The 18,589-nt window shown below is 34.1% G+C and overlaps 1 protein-coding gene and 1 non-coding gene across 3 annotated transcripts in view; one reads left to right on the forward strand and one right to left on the reverse strand.

The window, feature by feature from the left end:
- WASF1 (WAS protein family member 1) overlaps positions 1-18,589 on the forward strand; it is a 68,954-nt gene that overhangs the window by 42,472 nt on the left and 7,893 nt on the right. For both annotated transcript variants that reach the window (XM_018053075.1, XM_018053076.1), the window contains exons 2-4: positions 6,122-6,282; positions 12,822-12,956; positions 18,009-18,162. In XM_018053075.1, coding sequence (XP_017908564.1) covers positions 6,150-6,282; positions 12,822-12,956; positions 18,009-18,162 — 422 coding nt within the window. In that variant the 5' untranslated portion in view covers positions 6,122-6,149. The remainder of the gene's footprint in view (positions 1-6,121; positions 6,283-12,821; positions 12,957-18,008; positions 18,163-18,589) is intronic.
- TRNAC-ACA lies at positions 9,499-9,570 on the reverse strand. The gene has a single exon. It is a non-coding gene; the product is annotated as a tRNA-Cys (tRNA).

Below are 18,589 nucleotides of genomic sequence, written 5' to 3' on the forward strand. Positions count from 1 at the left end.
CCCCACGGACACCAGGCTCCTCTGCCCGCGGGATTTTCTAAGCAAGGGTACTGGAGTGGGTTGCCATTGGGTGGGAAAGTAGGAGGTACAAACTATTGGATGTAGACAGGTTCAAGGATGTATTATACAACATAAGGAGTATAGCCAGTACTTTGTAATAACTGTAACCTTTGAAATTGTATAAAAAGTTTTTCTTAAAAAAAGTGGAAAAAATGCATTTCCTTGATTAGTGATATTGAGCATCTTTTCGTGTACTTGTTGATCATTTGTATGTCCGTCTTTGGGAAAATGTCTGTTCACTCCTCTGCCCAAGTTTTAATTGGATTGTTTGGGATTTTTTCCCTGTTGAGTTGTATGGGTTCCTTATATATTTTGGATATTAACCCCTTATTAATTTAATGGTTTGCAAACATTTTTCCCCATTCCAGAGGCTGCCTCTTCATTTTGTTTACTTTACTGTGCATAAACTTTTTAGTTTGATGCAATCCATCTTACTTATTTTTGCTTTTGTTTCTTGTGCTTTTGGTCTTATAGCCAAAAAAAAAAAAAAACACCACATTGTTAAGACCAATGTCAAGGAGTTTTTCCCCTTTGTTTTCTGCTAGGAGTTTTACATTTCAGGTCTTATATATAAATCTTTAATTCATTTCAAGTTAATTTTTGTGAGTGATGTCAGATAGGGGTCTAGTTTAATTCTTTTGCATGTGAATGTCTACTTTTTCCAATATCATTTATTGAAAAGACTATCTTTACCACTTGGAGTATTCTTATCTCCTTTGTCAAGTATTAGTTGACCATTTACACTTGCATTTATCTTTGGGTTCTTAATTCTCATGAGTCTGTATATCTTATTTTTCTGTCAGTACCATAATTTTTAATTTCTATACCCTTTTAGTATAAAATCAGGAAGTGTTTGCTTCTAGCTTTGTTCTTTCTCAAGATTGCTTTGGCAGTTTGGGTTTTTGGTGTTTCCATGTGAATTTTTAGGGTTGCTCTTTTTATTTCTTTGAAAAATACCATTGGAACTTTAGTATGAATTCAGTATATTCAAAATGCTTTTGTGCAAGGTAGGAGGACTTGCTCTATTGGATATCAAGACTTACTGTAGAGCTCTACTAAGATTAGCTTTAGGTAGACAGATAAGTGAAATACTGTAGAACCTCAAAATGGTTTTAAGGATACATAGAAACTTGGTTTATGAAAAAAGTGCAACAGTAGAGCAATGGGTAAAGAATAGTATTTTCAATGAATGGTGTTGAAATAATATATAAGAAACTTGACTGCTCCCTAATACCATTCACAAAAAATTAATTCCATGTCAATTATAAATTAAAAGTACAAGGCAAAACAACAAAGCTAAGAGATAAAACAGAAGCTCATACTTGTGATCTTAGTGTATAAAATGATTTTAAAAAAACCTGTGCTTTTATACTAAACTTAAAGGTTGTTAAATTCCATCACTTTCTCATAAAAGACATCAAGAGCGTGAGATAGCAAATGACACAAGAGAAGATGTTTGCATCATATGTAACTTTCAAATGGCTCATATCCAGTGTTCTTACAAATCAGCCCTAACACAACAAATAGTAAAAAGATAGGCAAGAGCATTGGATAGATGCTTCTCAAATGAGGAAAATCCAAAAGATAAACACATGAAAAGGTGCTTAAACTCTCAGTAATTGGGGAAAACATGAAACTGCAGTACGCTGTCACAACTTACGTACAAGAATTGCTAGATTTTTTTTTTTTTAACTGACAGCATCAGGTGTTGTGAGGACGTGGAGCAGCAGCAACCTCCTACACTGCTGAAAGGAGTATACTTTGGTACAACTTCTCTTGAAATAGTTTGACATCATCTCCTAAGGTTCAAGCCGTGCATGTCCTTAACCTAGCTATTCTCTTGAAGTATACTTCCAACAGAAATGTGTACACCAAGACACTTGTACATGAATGTTTATAGTATTGTTCATAATAACCTCAAACTAGAAACAACTCATGTATATATCAGCATTAGAATGGGTAAATAAATTGTGGTGTAATTATACAGTAGACTATCTTACAGCATTGAAAATGAACACCGTAGTTACACAAAGTGACACAGATGAATGTTACAAGTATAATCTTGACTGTAAAAGGCAAGACACAAAGTAATAGTACATAACATATGGTTCTATTCACATAAACTTCAAAAAGCAATAAAAATAAAACGTTAGTGTTTAGAGTTGCCTGCTTAAGGTGTGAAAGTGTAAAGAAAAACAAGGAAATGTGTATTGTAAGAGTCAGAATAATGGTTACCTTTAGGGAGGAAAGAAGTAAGGATGATTTGGGAGGAGACCAAAGTGGGACTGTTCTGGGGTTTTTTATTTCTTATGTTTTTTTCTTATGTTTTGGCTCCTGTGTTAGCTTGCATGTTTGTTTAAATCATTGAAGCTGTACAATTTTGTATACTTTTTTAAAAGCGAACTTCATATTGTACAATTGTAAAAAGGTTTAAAAATGTAGAGAAAATGCTGGACAAACCAGTCAGAGGAGACAGATTTCATGTAAAAGTTTTGTTTTTAAAGAATGTTCACCAGTAACACTTAAATGCAATTAGATTTATCCAAAACTTTCCATTTGGTAGTGATTAAAGCTCAGTAAACAATAAATGCCTTCCTTCAATAAGCATTGTTTACCAGTAAGTAAGTACAAGCAGTCCTCATTTAGTATGGTAGTGTGGGACGAAAAAAAAAAATGCCTGTATAAGATAATAAAACTGTACAAAATCACCTTATTAATCAGTGAGAAAAAATTAGAGCTATTCCATGATCTTTCAAAAATTTGTCAAAACATTTAAAATTCTATTTTAGTTATAAACATATAGGGAAATTAAAAAATAGTAAAGCTAATATAATTTAGTATAATGTTTCTAAATGTATTAGAAACAGTTAGAATTATAGTGCTTTATTTCTTGGTAAAAAACTTACCAAGAGTAGTTTGAACAGTGCTTTGCCTTCTCCTTATACAGAAAAACAGAGCCAGTAGAATAAACATCTTTTCTGTGCCTTGCAAATTATCTTATTCTTTTCTATTAAATTTAGATCAGCTTCCAACATTTTATCCTTTTGCACTTTGTGTTGTGAAATATCCCTCAGTCAGTTCAGTTCAGTCGCTCAGTCGTGTCCAACTCCTTGCAACCCTATGAACCGCAGCATGCCAAGCCTCCCTGTCCATCAACAACTCCCGGAGTTCACCCAAACTCAAGTCCATTTAGTCGTTGATGCCATCCAACCATCTTATCCTCTGTTATCCCCTTTTCCTCCTGCCCTCAATCTTTCCCAGCACCAGGGTCTTTTCAAATGCCTCAGCTCTTCGCATAGGATGGCCAAAGTATTAGATTTTCAGCTTCAGCATCAGTCCTTCCAGTGAACACCCAGGACTGATCTCATTTTGAATGGACTAGTTGGATCTCCTTGAAGTCCAAGGGACTCTCAGGAGTCTTCTCCAACACCATAGTTCAAAAGCATCAGTTCTTCGGCACTTAGCTTTCTTCATAGTCTAACACATCCATAGATGACTACTGGAAAAACCATAGCCTTGATTAGATGGACCTTTGTTGGCAAAGTAATGTCTCTGCTTTTTAATATGCTGTCTAGGTTGGTTATAACTTTGCTTCCAAGGAGTAAGTGTCTTTTAATTTCATGGCTGAAGTCACCATCTGCAGTAATTTTGGAGCCTCCAAAAATAGTCAGCCACCGTTTCCACTGTTTCCCCATCTATTTCCCATGAAGTGAGGGGACTGGATGCCATGATCGTAGTTTTCTGAATGTTGAGCTTTAAGCCAACATTTTTACTGACCTCTTTCACTTTCATCAAGAGGCTCTTTAGTTCTTCTTCACTTTCTGCCATAAGGGTGGTGTCATCTGCATATCTGAGGTTGTTGACATTTCTCCTGGCAATCTTGATTCCAGCTTGTGATTCTTCCAGCCCAGCGTTTCTCATGATGTACTCTGCATAGAAGTTAAATAAGCAGGTTGACAATATACAGCCTTGACGTACTCATTTTCCTGTTTGGAACCAGTCTGTTTTTCCATGTCCAGTTCTAGCTGTTGCTTCCTGACCTGCATATAGGTTTCTCAAGAGGCAGGTCAGGTGGTCTGGTATTCCCATCTCTTTCAGAATTTTCCAGAGTTTATTGTGATCCACACAGTCAAAGGCTTTGGCATAGTTAATAAAGCAGAAATAGATGTTTTTCTGGAACTCTCTTGCTTTTTTGATGATCCAGTGGATGTTGGCAATTTGATCTCTGGTTCCTCTGCCTTTTCTGAAACCAGCTTGAACATCTGGAAGTTCATGTTTCACGTATTGCGGAAGCCTGGCTTGGAGAATTTTGAACGTTACTTTACTAGTGTGTGAGATGAATGCAATTGTGTGGTAGTTTGAGCATTCTTTACATTGCCTTTCTTTGGGATTGGGTTGAAAACTGACCTTTTCCAGTGCTGTGGCCACTGCTGAGTTTTCCAACTTTGCTGGCATATTGAGTGCAGCACTTTCACAGCATCATCTTTTAGGATTTGAAATGGCTCAACTGGAATTCCATCACCTCCACTAGCTTTGTTCATAGTGATGCTTTCTAAGGCCCACTTAACTTCACATTCCAGGATGTCTGGCTCTAGGTGAATGATCACACCATCGTGATTATCTGGGTCATGAAGATCTTTTTTGTACAGTTCTTCTGTGTATTCTTGCCACCTTTCTTAATATCTTCTGCTTCTGTTAGGGCCATACCATTTCTGCCCTTTATTGATCCCATCTTTGCATGAAATGTTCCCTTGGTATCTCTAATTTTCTTGAAGAGATCTCTAGTCTTTCCCATTCTGTTGTTTTCCTCTATTTCTTTGCATTGATCACTGAGGAAGGCTTTCTTATCTCTCCTTGCTATTCTTTGGAACTCTGCATTCAGATGCTTATATCTTTCCTTTTCTCCTCTGCTTTTCACTTCTCTTCTTACCTAAGAATTCCTTTATTGTGAAGTTTTTTGCTGTTGTGACTTTTTTGGGGACATCTTTTTGTGACAACTAGTTTCCTCATTTCAATAGTTTTACCTTCTCTAAATTCCTCTGACTGCATCTCTAGTGTCTCTCAAACAGTGGTAGTGGCAACATTCCCACAATCAACTATTTTTTCTGTTAATCCACTTATATTCAATTTGAATTTCACTCCAATGTCATCATTTTTTCTTTCTTTGCCACATTTTTATCATTATTGGCCAGTTCTCTCTTTCAGTTATCATTTTATAAAATTTCACATGAGTTTATCATTGGGAGGCAAGAATATAAACCAGCTACATGCTTCACTATCTGTAGGTGAACTGAGTAACAGAGGAGAAGTTACCTTTCACAACAGAGTTTGAGAAAAAGTGATGTGATTGGTCACTGAAATGATTAACACAGTGACTTGTGAACTGAAGTGCCAGCAAAGAAATTTGTATTTATGTAGTTACTCACAGTTAGTATACTGTAGTATGAAATTAGAACCATGTTGTTGGGGGACTGGTATTTAACTGAACTGTGGAAGCTAAAAAATTTGCTGGGAAGCCTGGGAAGTGAGGACTGACTGTAATTCAAAGAAGGTTGATCTGTTAAATATTTTTTGGTTGGTTTTGATGAGATTGAGGATTACATGGACTATTTGATTTTTGAGCTATTGAATGCCTAATACATTTTATGTGGAAAAGTAATTTTGATGCTAATCTTGCCGCTTCTTTAATCCTCTTAGCTAATTCCTTACAGAGGACCTTCCGTACTAACTTTCTAGAACAAAAGCCTCTAGTTGTAGTAAGTAAAATCAGTGGTGTTAAGAGAATAATAGTGGTAATGATTTTGAATTCATCATGAAGCCGTTGACATTGAAAGTAAATTTTAAAAAATGTTTCATATAATATTGACATTCTAATAATTGAAGATAAAAATGTTAAATCATTTTTATTAAAAATGTTAAATCAGTTTTATTTAGTCAGGTGTGACTCCATTTTCACCGTCTTCATACTAGCAAATATTTTATTATGAAATGTGAAAGATAAGGTCTCACGCTGTGTTGGTTAAAACTGAAAAGTGTTAATTTATTGTATGGTTTCCTACAGGTGAACTGGCACAAAGGTTGATCTCAAGATGCCATTAGTGAAGAGAAACATCGATCCTAGGCACTTGTGTCACACTGCACTGCCTAGAGGAATTAAGAATGAACTGGAATGTGTGACCAATATTTCCTTGGCAAATATAATTAGACAACTAAGTAGCCTAAGTAAGTATTCTTACATCAATTGAAAATATTACAAACCAGAATTACACATTGGGGTGTTAAAATAATATTCTTGTGACTAATTAGGGTGGGGGGATAGTTAATAAGAAGAGTACAGAATTATCTAATTATTTGGGGGGAAAAGAGTGTCATTTTAAGTAAAATTAATGCATTTTAGAATCATTTCTTCTCTTTGATCTGGGAAAGGGACATAAGGTCAGAATCTTTTAGGAACCAAATCACATGATGCGTAAGAATTGCTGAGATTGTTTTTAAATATGATTTGGACTATAAAAGGTGGTGGTAGAGTTGTACTTTTGCTTGCTTGTTATCACTATTTGCTTTTCTAGAGGCTTCAGCTATTTGTGTTTTGAGATACTAGTATCTCTTTATATATCTTATTAGCCTAGGGAAATATTTTTATATTATCAAATATCTAAATGTGAACGATGTGGGATGGTAACTGACTAGTCGGAGGATTAGGTTTGTCAAGTGGATTGTCTAAAGGATATTAGGATATGAGTCAAGTGTCTGATTTGCAGCCTGATGGCAGACAGAAGGCCAGCAGGCTGGCCAGATAATAAAGGCTAATAGAAGGGACAGGTTAAGGGAGGAGGTGAAAGTCAGTCTGTTTCCATTATAAGATTTTATAACAGAGCTGCTAGGTTAAGGAATTAAGTTATTTCCCATTTATTCTAAATGTAATGTTAGAAAAAATTTTTTAAATCCAGTTTATCTTTTGAATTGAAGGATTTTCTTTTTATTAGACATTTATATTTTATTTTAAAGATAAAATAAGATGTTTTTGGTCTAGATATCATCTCTAAGTAGTCCTAGATTTATCAGCTGTACCCACCTCCACAGATTGTCCTTAATAACCAGGATTGACTTCTTTTTTCTTTTCCTGTTAACCTTTGTCTTTTCATAATTGAGTACTTAACACAAGGTAAAATGAGGTGGTTAATCTGATTTGTTTCAAGTGAGAGCATTTGGACATATTTATGTAGCCAGAGCAACATAAAGTTGTATTTTCATGTTCTTGGTGAGAGCACTAAATTTCTACATTGCTTGTGAAATAGTTGTAAGAGTAAATTAAAAAACTTGTTTATTTGAATTTAAGTGTATTCTTTGTTCCACTTGGTGTTTTCATTTTTTCCAGGTTAAATATTGGCTGTGAATCACTAACATATTGTTTATTTGTTTCTTTCTTGAGCAGTTCAGTATAGAGTGTACTTTTGAAACAAGTCAAAAGAAAAGTCTGGTCGAAAAGAGTCGGACACGACTGAGCGACTGAACTGAACTGAATATATTGTTTAAAGTCATTTGCTAGTACTAACTGGTTTTATGATATGTTATATTGTAATAATGTAACAACATAACTTCATATAAAATTAATATATGCTGTATGTAAATAGGTGCATCAGCTTGTTAATATTAAAATGCATGTTAAGGGCATAAAAATGACATTAATAAATTTGGTTAAATATTTCTTTAAAATGAATGTTAGATCTAATATAGGCATCTTATTTTAGGTGTATTTTCAGTATAGAATTTAGAACTAATGTAATGATTAAGAGTGTCAGTTTTACAGTATTAACCCATTTCTCACATAACATAAAGGTAAAGAATTTTCATGTCTGATACAGACAGTCTATATAAGCAACATCTGTCAGCCAGCACATGGTTATGCTGTAACCAAGCTCTGAAAATAGAAATATATTGTAAAATATAACTAAATTAGGCTTTGAGTACTTCAGACTTGGAATCAGAGACTATAGAAGCATTTTCTTGGTAGTTTGTAGAGATTCAAAAAAGAAAAAAGAGAAAAAGCATAAAATATTGTAGCAAGGTATAACATTAGTTTACCACCCTAAAATTAAGCTCTCTGGCAGCTTTCCCACTTGACATAGTTGAGAACCTGGAATTAAATTTAAAAGGCCTCAAGATAGCCAGAATAAACAAGTCCAGGCTGAAGACCATGTACATAAAATAGCCAGTTGATCCCTCTCCAAGTTTGTTTGCTTTTACTTTGATAATTGAGACAGGTTGATGATGTGGTTTCCATTCATGCTTCAGAGAATTAAAAGAGGAAATGTGCGGGGAGGGGATGCCAATAACAGAAATAGGCATTACTGAAGCCCATCAAAAGGTGTAGTTTATAGCGAAGGAAGAAGTGACATAAGAGGAAAAGCAACATTAAAAACTGGAAAGAGGCCATTTAATGTAACCACACTTAATATAAAATTATACACTTTAATGCTGTTGTTTCTCATAATCAATTTATGACTCTGTGTCCTCAAAAACAGGTTAAATTATGTTTAATTTTTATTTAAGACAGGGACACTTAGAGTAGATTTTATATCAGTTTCCATCCAAAACAGTTAAAATAATAATTAATGCGTTAAATAATCTCTGAACTACTTATAAAGTTAGGCTATTCCGAATGGTTCTATGTAATACATATTTTCACTTTGGTGCTAATTTTAGCACCAAAAGTGCTCTAGCACTTTCACAGTAGTGAAGGTCGACTCCAGGGCTCAGGTAGCTTGGGGCTGGGCATTGTTCTGACCTCTTCCTTGCAAAAATATACATCCAGTTCAGTTGTTTTTCCTAGTAGAACACAATTTTGTTTTATAATAGATAATTACTGAAAACCTAGAATTTGCTTTATTTAAATTTCTTCTGCTGTACCAAATTTTCCCCATTATTACTACTTCTACTTTAGTCGCTCAGTCATGTCCAACTCTATATGACCCCATGGGCTGTAGCCTACCAGGTTCCTCTGTTCATGGGATTTTCCAGGCAAGAGTACTGGAATAAGTTGCCATTTCCTTCTCCAGGGGATCTTCCTGACCTTACTGTCTGAGCCTCTAGGGAAGCCCATGTCTTATTTAACAGCCTTATTTATTTTCTTATTGTCTTATTTATTTTCTTATTGGAACTCTTAACTATATGAGAGATCTTCTACCATTTTCTCTTCCAAAGGCCTTTCTCTTGTTGAATATAGCCACTTTGAGCTGCCAGGATGAGCTGATAGAGCCTAATTCTTGTTCTCAATCAGAAAAATTCACAGGTAGCAACGTAGATGGGTAAGAGGGTAGATAAATAGATTGGCTCTCTTTGCAACCCCATGGACTGTAGCCTACCAGGCTCCTTGGTCTATGGGATTTTCTAGGCAAGAATACTGGAGTGGATTGCCATTTCCTTCTCCAGGGGATCTTTCCGACCCAGGGATTGAACCTGGGTCTTCTGCACTGTAGGCAGACGCTTTACCGTCTGAGCTACCAGGAAAGCCCCATAAGACTAATTAGATAGTAGATAGTGGACAGATAACACTGACTATTTTGCTGTGTGATGAAGGTATATGTTTTTTGTCCTTAAAGAACACACCCCATGTAGTTGAAGAGTCTAATATGATGAATGAAACTATTCTGAAACTATTCTGTGAGTTTCAAACAGTGTGAGCATATATATAATTAAAAACCATGAGTTTTAGATTATAGGAACTGAGAAAAGAGAGATAAGCATAGGTGAAGTCATAAGAGGAGGCTTACTGAATGAATGTGAGTTGCACTGGGCCTTCAAGGAACAGAAGAATTTGGAAAATGTAGAGGAATGAAGAAGGAAGGCATTTCGACTTGTTTGGAGAAGTAGGCAAATGAATGGAGGGAAAAATAAATATATGAGATTTTTTTTTTTTTTGGCTGCACAGCATGTTGAAGTCTTAGTTCCGCAACTCGAGATCCCTGCAGTGGAAGCACAGTCTTAACCACTGGACTGCCAGGGAAGTCCCATGTGAGAGGGATTAAAGGTACAAATGATATTAGGTATATATGGTGGAGCTTGATATAGAGGACAGTGTTAGATGAGAGGATTTAGATTTTAATATCAGAGATGAGACCTCATAGCTTCTTGGGTAGAGACGGTAGTATAATAAATGTAAGTTTAGTTGAAATTCAGGTACATAGACAATTAACTTCCCATTGCGAACTTTATTCATTTCACCTCTCTCTGGGATAGAAGGGGGAGGTAGACTTAGAAAGTAAGAAGGGACATGAAAATAGAACAAATGGGATGTCTATCTCATCTACGGCAGTGCTTTGGCGCTTAAGCCTGAAGTGGGGGAAGTGTAGACTCTCTTTTAAAAAAATCTGTTAAAAAAGAAAAGAAAAACAAACCCAAAACCTGTGGGCTCTCTTTCCCAAAATATACAAGTGCATTAAAAATCTGCATATAATTTTGAGGTGGTATACAGACTGTAAGTTAAAGATTCATGTATTAAACTAAGTTCTTTCAGGAATAGAATTGTCTCTTCCGTCTTTGTATCCCTAACATTTGATGAATAAATGAGTAACTTTATACTTGCCTTTTCTTCCACCTGAAATGCTTCCCTTATCTGCCAGAGAAACTGTCTCTGGAAGTTTCTCTAATACCATCCCACACCCAAAAGTTTAGATGCTTCTTTCTCTGTGCTCTGTGGCTCTGACCTTGTTATATAGTAAGAGCTGCCTGTTAAGCTCCTGTCCTGTATCAGATACTCTACCCATTGCCCTTCCCCCTGACTTTTTTTTTTTTTTGCTTCTTTTTCTTATAATTTCTTTGAAGGAGATATTTTTATTTCTATTTTACAGGTGAGAAAATTTATGCCAAGGCCTCAGAGTGAATGGAACAAAGATTTGGACTTAATTATTAAATTGGTTTTCATTTTTATTTAAATGTCTGTTTCTCCCTCTGTTCAAAACTCTTCAGTTGCAGAGACCTTCTTCCAATCATTTTTCTGTCTCCAGGGTTTAGAACATTGTCTGGCATTTTGGTTTAAAGAATATATGTGAGCGAATGAATATGTATAAAATTATCCCTTTTCTCTTAATTTTAAGGAAATTAAAATTCTGATTTTTTTTGCCTAAAGATTATAAAATCTTCTAGGATAGGAATTTTATATTTTATTTTTTGGTGTCTTCAGTAGGAAATAACACCTACCAGGCACAGCGTGACCCTTCGGTAAACGTTTGTTGATTTAACTGATAATGTACGAAAGTGTTTTAAAAAAAAAACAGCCATTGTTCAAATGTAAACTGGTGAGATTAATGAATTCATTACGTAAGTATGTAAGTACCCTACTACAGGATATAGAGCTTACTGTTGAGCCTCATTTAACCTAGACAGTATGCTTGGGTCTAAGTTGTCTTGATTTAGGAAGACAATCAATATTTTTTTAATTCAAGGTATAGATAGTAATTGACTTATTTTTATATTGTGAGTATTCATTTGTTTATATATTCTAAATACAGTTGGATATTTTTAAATTCTGGTCATCTGAAACTTCTCCCTGGCTTTTTTATTAGATAGAAATTTTTATTTCTCTTTTTTGAATGGGACTATTTTGGTTTATTCTTTTCATAATGGAAATTTACATGACTGGAGGAATACAGTGATTTTAGATTTATTATTATTATTATTTTTTTTAATTAAAACATGAGTTTTATTTTTTTTTATTTTTTATTTTTTAATTTTTTAATTTTTTTTTAAATTTTAAAATCTTTAATTCTTACATGCGTTCCCAAACATGAACCCCCCTCCCACCTCCCTCCCCACAACATCTCTCTGGGTCATCCCCATGCACCTGCCCCAAGCAAGCTGCACCCTACGTCAGACATGGACTGGCGATTCAATTCTTACATGACAGTATACAAGTTAGAATTCCCATTCTCCCAAATCATCCCACCCTCTCCCTCTCCCTCTGAGTCCAAAAGTCCGTTATACACATCTGTGTCTTTTTTCCTGTCTTGCATACAGGGTCGTCATTGCCATCTTCCTAAATTCCATATATATGTGTTAGTATACTGTATTGGTGTTTTTCTTTCTGGCTTACTTCACTCTGTATAATTGGCTCCAGTTTCATCCATCTCATCAGAACTGATTCAAATGAATTCTTTTTAACGGCTGAGTAATACTCCATTGTGTATATGTACCACAGCTTTCTTATCCATTCATCTGCTGATGGACATCTAGGTATTATTTTTTAAGAAACTAGAATGAGATAAAATGTAAAATATATCTCATAAATTTTCTGAATCTATGTTTTGGGCATACCTGAGATTTGGTTATCTATTAGGTTTATGAAGAATCTTGCATTGTGTCACTTGGCCTGAAATTCAGTTCTAGTATAGACTCTGTTTATGATTGCTGATTTGAGATTAAGAGATATATTATTTATATTTACATCATAACCTTTCTAACACTTAACAGGTATATAAAGGGAAGTGAAAGTGGTGTATAGATGGGGTAACGCAGGAGAGTATTGCCATTTTAGCCACAAGTCACCTACCAGAAAGTGGTAGATCTAGTATTTAAAGCCATATTTCCTAGGGTTTGTTTTTTCCTACTCTATCACAGTTAGATTACCATAGGTGAGGGTTTAAAGTTTAAACTAGTTTCAAATAAATATCAAATTCATCAGGACAGCATTTTAAATGTTAAATTGGTTTATATTTATCTCTGATAACTTTAAGCTTTATGGTATATGCTTCATTTTTGCTTAGGTAAATATGCTGAAGATATATTTGGAGAATTATTCAATGAAGCACATAGTTTTTCCTTCAGAGTTAACTCATTACAAGAACGTGTGGACCGTTTATCTGTCAGTGTTACACAGCTTGATCCTAAAGAAGAAGAATGTAAGTTTATGCATATTTTCTTTCACATGTATGTTTTTGGTTCGGTAGGATGAGTGATATATATAAGAACAGTATTATACATGAATTTATTAAAAAACAAAAACAACTGGGAGAAATGTGCTTCAGTTAATCAAAGACACACACAAAAAACGTGAATTTACTACAAATCTTTTTTACCCACGACCTTTGTTGTACTTGTTGTAATAGACTGGTGGCTTATCTATAAATGCCATTAGCATGACTTACCTGAATTGTCTACTCTTTTTTTCTTCTTTTTGTGTATTAAATAGCTCTTCGTTTTTTGACGTAAAATTTTTTTAAGCCAGACTTTTCTTCCATTTTCTTTCTCCTTTATAATTTTTATTTATTTATTTATGACTGTGCTGGGTCTTCACTGCATGTGGTGGAGGCTTCTCATTGCAGTAGTTTCTCTTGTGGCAGAACACATGCTTTAGGCATGTAGGCTTTAGTGATTGTGACCTGTGGGCTCAGTATCACCCTTTTAATTTATTTGTATACTTTTGTCTTAAAAATAAAAATTATTTGAAAATTATCTGCAATTCTTAGGTTTGGTTTTTTTTTTTAAGAATGAAATTCCTTTTAATATGCTTTTATATGTGCATATTGCTAAGTCACCAGAATCTGATCTGGTTATTTAAATGTTACTTCCCATTTTAAATGAACATTCCCTCCCCTCCAAAAAAAAAACAAAACCCTAAATTGCTAATATACAGGACAAAAATGTTCTATACTGAGATATTAAGCTAGGGATATCAGGCTTAAAAAAATCACATTACATGCTAAAATAATGGTATAAACTTTAGTGGTAAAATATTTCATGCACTAATAGAGTACACTGAATGTTGTTGTTTCTCAAATGGCTCTGTTTTTTTTTGTTTGTTTTTCTACCAAGAGAAATGGAATTATTAAGAACATAATTTTTGCTTATCTACCCTAGAGAATTATAGTTGTAAGTTATTTATCTCTAAACTTGAGCAATAAGAATATTAAAAGATATCACTGGGAAACTCAAAAGGTAGTTTTGCTACCTTTTATATGGCAAATATATAAAATATAATGATGTTTCAGTGATTGAACCAACAGTTTCTGACATAACCTAATTTAATGCCTAAATAAGGAGAGGTGAATACTTCCTATGCCAAGTTTCCTCTGCATGCAAAGATATAAACTCCCAAGTCTAGATATGAGAAAAAAACCAAGACAGTACTTTAAAAATAAAAAGAAAACTTTATTGAGGTATATTTCATATACCCTACAATTAACTCTTGTAAAGTTAAAGTGTATGATTCAGTGGTATTTAGTGTTTTCACTATAACGTGACTATCACCACAGTCGGTTTTAGAACATTCTCCTTACTCCAAAAAGAAACCCTATATCTAGTGGAGTTACTTCTCATCTCCCCTTCTCCCTGGCCTCTAGCAATCACTGTCTACTTTCTGTCTCTTTGGATTTGCCTATTTGAGACATTTCATGTAAATGGAGTCTTATAGCATATGATTTTCTGTGACTGGCTTCTTTCATTTCTTAGCATAATGTTTTCAGTACTAGTTCATTTCGTAGAATGTATTGACATTTCCCTAATAATGATAACTAATGATGTTGAGCATCTTTTCGTGGCTTATAAGCTATTTAGAGACAAGTCACCGAGCAAGAAAGTGGTGGGTAGGATTAAAACCAGGGTTTTCGTCCTAGTTACTCTGAGTGAAGTGGACCCAGTGCACAGTTTTGAGAGACTGTACAAACAGGGAGTGGGTTGTTGGCGTTTGGGTGACATGAAATGAGGGGAAGTCAGTCTGGTCATTCCAGATCTTTCTTTTGTCCGGGATATCTAGATGTCTGTCTCATACCTCTTGTTTTTAAATGTTAACAACTGCAACTAGTTCAGTTAAAAACAAGTAAAACAAAAATGATTCTTTTTGTGCAAAGGGCTGGATCTGGACTTTACATTGTACCAGAAGTCTTATGACAGAATTGTCAATAGATAGTTAGCATGTGCTTGTTCCTTTAATAAAACTACGGTCAAATGTAATTCACAGTGATGTATAAATGTAAAAAAAAAATTAATAAAAAAATAGTGATCTGATTTTTTAAGAAAACAGGGTTTAAATGATTTACTAGTCATTGTGTATCTTCTTTTGGAAAACTGTTCAGATCCCTCTCCTATTTTTAATTTGGATTATTTTTCCTTTTACTGTTGAGTTATGCAGATTCTATACATATATATTCTGGATCCAAGTCCCAAATCTTATGATTTGGAAAGATTGTCTCTCATTCTGTGGTGATTTTTTTTCTTGGTGGTATCCTTTGAAACTTGTTTGTGTATATCAGTTACACATCATGAAATTGTTGAAATAAAAATCACTGCTAATATTTAAAAAGATTTTATGGCCATACTTTCAAATATATAATTTGTATTCAAAATTTCTTTTTTAAATAATTTAAATATGTAAGTTACAAGTGCTTTTCATCTAAAATATATACAAGCAGCTTTTTTATGTAACAGAAATAAAAATTAACATTAAGTTTCAAAATATTGTTAAATTTTAAGATATTTTAGCATTCCCATTAAAATTGAAAATGAAAATATAGATGCTAGTAAATAAGATAGTTTTAAGTGTTTTAAAAAATTCTTAATGTGCTAACAACTATCAGAATTATTTAGTTTCCTTTAAAATTTTATGGAGAATGGGGGAAGAATTCAGAATCGTAAAGTTGAACTACTTAATTTGAAATTGTCTTGGAGGTGTTGGATAGAGGAATTTTCAAAGTTATTTAACCTATGTTTTCTAACTCCATTAAAGTTCAAATAAAATAACATTGTGAGTAGAATAATAAATTACAGAATGTAACATCAGTATTTTGGGTTTTTTAATTACCATTAAATAGTAACAGAACTCTCATAATAATTTAGAATGGGTAAAAAACTGAGTTTTAAACAAAGATCTGTACAATTCTATTTAGTTCAATATGTTTACAAACATTTTGCTGACTTGCTGTGTTATATAACACTAAGTAATATGTCATTGTTGGCAACTGCAAGGGGCTTTGTCACACTGGTCTGTTAACAAATGAGAGAAATGATAATTAAGAGGAACTGAAGAATGAAAAATGCTTATTACTTTACATGTTCTTTACATTCTTTACTAAGAAAGTTTTGGGAGATTAAATACTAGGTTTTATATTTAATAGTTAATAAGTGAGATAGGATAGTGGCAAGAATTGGTTCATTTTGATTGCAGAAAACAGAGGCCACTTCTGACATGAGCCAGAGGAACAGTATATGGTATTGTGGCGAAGAGATTAGCCTCAAAGGCAGACAGATCTGCGTTTTCTGTTCTGGCTCTACTGTTTATTAACCAATTTCTCTTGGCCCAGTTATGTAATATTTTCTATTTTTATATGTTTACAAATGACATAATAATTCCTGTCTCATTAAGTTATTATAAAGGTTAAGTAAAAATTACTGAAAACATCTACCCCTGTAGTTTGTACTCATTAAATATCTCTTATACTACTCCTTAGTGATAGTAGAAAAATTTTTTTCCTTCTTTGAATTTTATTTTGTTGTTTTTAAGTGCGTTACAAGTCAGGTAGCAGTAGAATTGCTGGGGATGCAGTCATATTGTGGCTGTTGCACAGCCAGCCTTACTGCTTCACTCACTTCATAGATCCAAACATTTGTGTTGAGTGTATTTTATTTGTAAGGATGAAAGAGATACTATTTTAGGGAGAAAAATAATTTAGGACTTGTGATTATTTAGTACTGACCTTTTTATGGCATAAAGTGTTTATCATACTAAAAACCATATGCAAATATGTATATTTCAATATAAAGTCACCTAATTTTTTAATATCAAGAAATCACTCTAAGAGTTAAGAATCTAGTATTTTGGCACATTTTTTATTTAAACATGCTGAACAGTCCAAAAGAAGAGTAAATGAAGTTATTTTAAATCCTCATATGTACCACTTATTTACTAGAGATACTGTAAGTAATAAATTGTGTTACTTACTAGAGGTACTAATGTATAAGACAGCTTCAGTCTTTAAGAACTTGTAGTTAATTGGAGATCTTTATAGTACAAGATAAAAGAAAAGTGAAACAAGCAATAATACAGATTGCCCAGTACTTGAAAGTTTCATTTTCTTTACAGTAGATTTGTTTTAACTTTATAGTCCATGTTATATTTATAATCTCTATAGCATAGAGGGGAATACTGTATTTAGCCCAGAATGCCACTAATAGTGAAGTAACTCCTTCAGTGTTATTGGTATAAGCTAAATAAAAGTAATAAAGGAAGATGGAAAAAAGATTATAGAAAAAAAGAGGAAAATGTAGGTTGCTGGGGGCTAGTATGGTAAGTAAAGAAAAGAAAAAGATGTTTTGATGGAAAATGAAAAATGTGCTTCAGGTGTCATTAGAGCTTTCTGAGCCTTAGAAATCAGAGGTTGCATTAAAGCCCATCTAAATGCTTTTGAACTGTGGTGTTGGAGGAGACTCTTGAGAGTCCCTTGGACAGCAAGGAGATCCAACCAGTCCATTCTGAAGGAGATCAGCCCTGGGATTTCTTTGGAAGGAATGATGCTGAAGCTGAAACTCCAGTACTTTGGCCACCTCATGCGAAGACTTGACTCATTGGAAAAGACTCTGATGCTGGGAGGGATTGGGGGCAAGAGGAGAAGGGGACAACAGAGGATGAGATGGCTGGATGGCATCACTGACTCGATGAATGTGAGTCTGAGTGAACTCCGGGAGTTGGTGATGGACAGGGAGGCCTGGCGTGCTGCGATTCATGGGGTTGCAAAGAGTCAGACACGACTGAGCGACTGAACTGCACTGAATTGGGAAAATAAAGCACAAAATGATTTGTGATGTAATGATAAGAGCATTTATTTTAAAAATGTGATTCCTGATTCATAAGCCACTACAGTCACAGCCTTTTGACTTTTAAACAAACACAGTGTATGAATTTGTCCTTATGTTAAATCATGTTAGTAAAATAAAATGATACATGTTGGATTTTGTTTTAGTATCTTTGCAAGATATAACAATGAGAAAAGCCTTCCGAAGTTCTACAATTCAAGATCAGCAGCTTTTTGACCGCAAGACTTTGCCTATTCCATTACAAGAGACATATGATGTTTGTGAACAGCCTCCACCTCTCAATATACTCACTCCTTACAGGTCAGTAGGCTAATAAATAAGAAGGCTGGTTACTTATCTCAGACTTCAAGTTCAAAGAGGTCTAACCTTAAATGCTAAATCTCCAAACATTTTTTTATTTCACTGGATTCCTGACCAGTGCAGAGACCCCTCCATAGCCAACACCTTTAGAAAACCTCTGCTTTATTCGCTAGGTGAGTTCCTAGGATTCTGGCATACAAATCAAAGGAGTTGTTTTGCCAAATATTTTTAAGAAAAGCCAATGGCAGATATTACTCTAAAGGGACAAGGAGTTGTTATTGTCTTTTTAATTTAATTTCTAATTTGATGGGAAACAAAAAATAAATAGTTCAAAATCTCACTGCATTAATAAAATAAATACCATTTTTTCTTGTTCTTATCTACTCTTTATCTGTATGCATCATATTTCTGTGTAATGACTATGTAG

Source organism: Capra hircus, chromosome 9 (assembly GCF_001704415.2).
Source record: "Capra hircus breed San Clemente chromosome 9, ASM170441v1, whole genome shotgun sequence".
NCBI lineage: Eukaryota > Metazoa > Chordata > Mammalia > Artiodactyla > Bovidae > Capra > Capra hircus.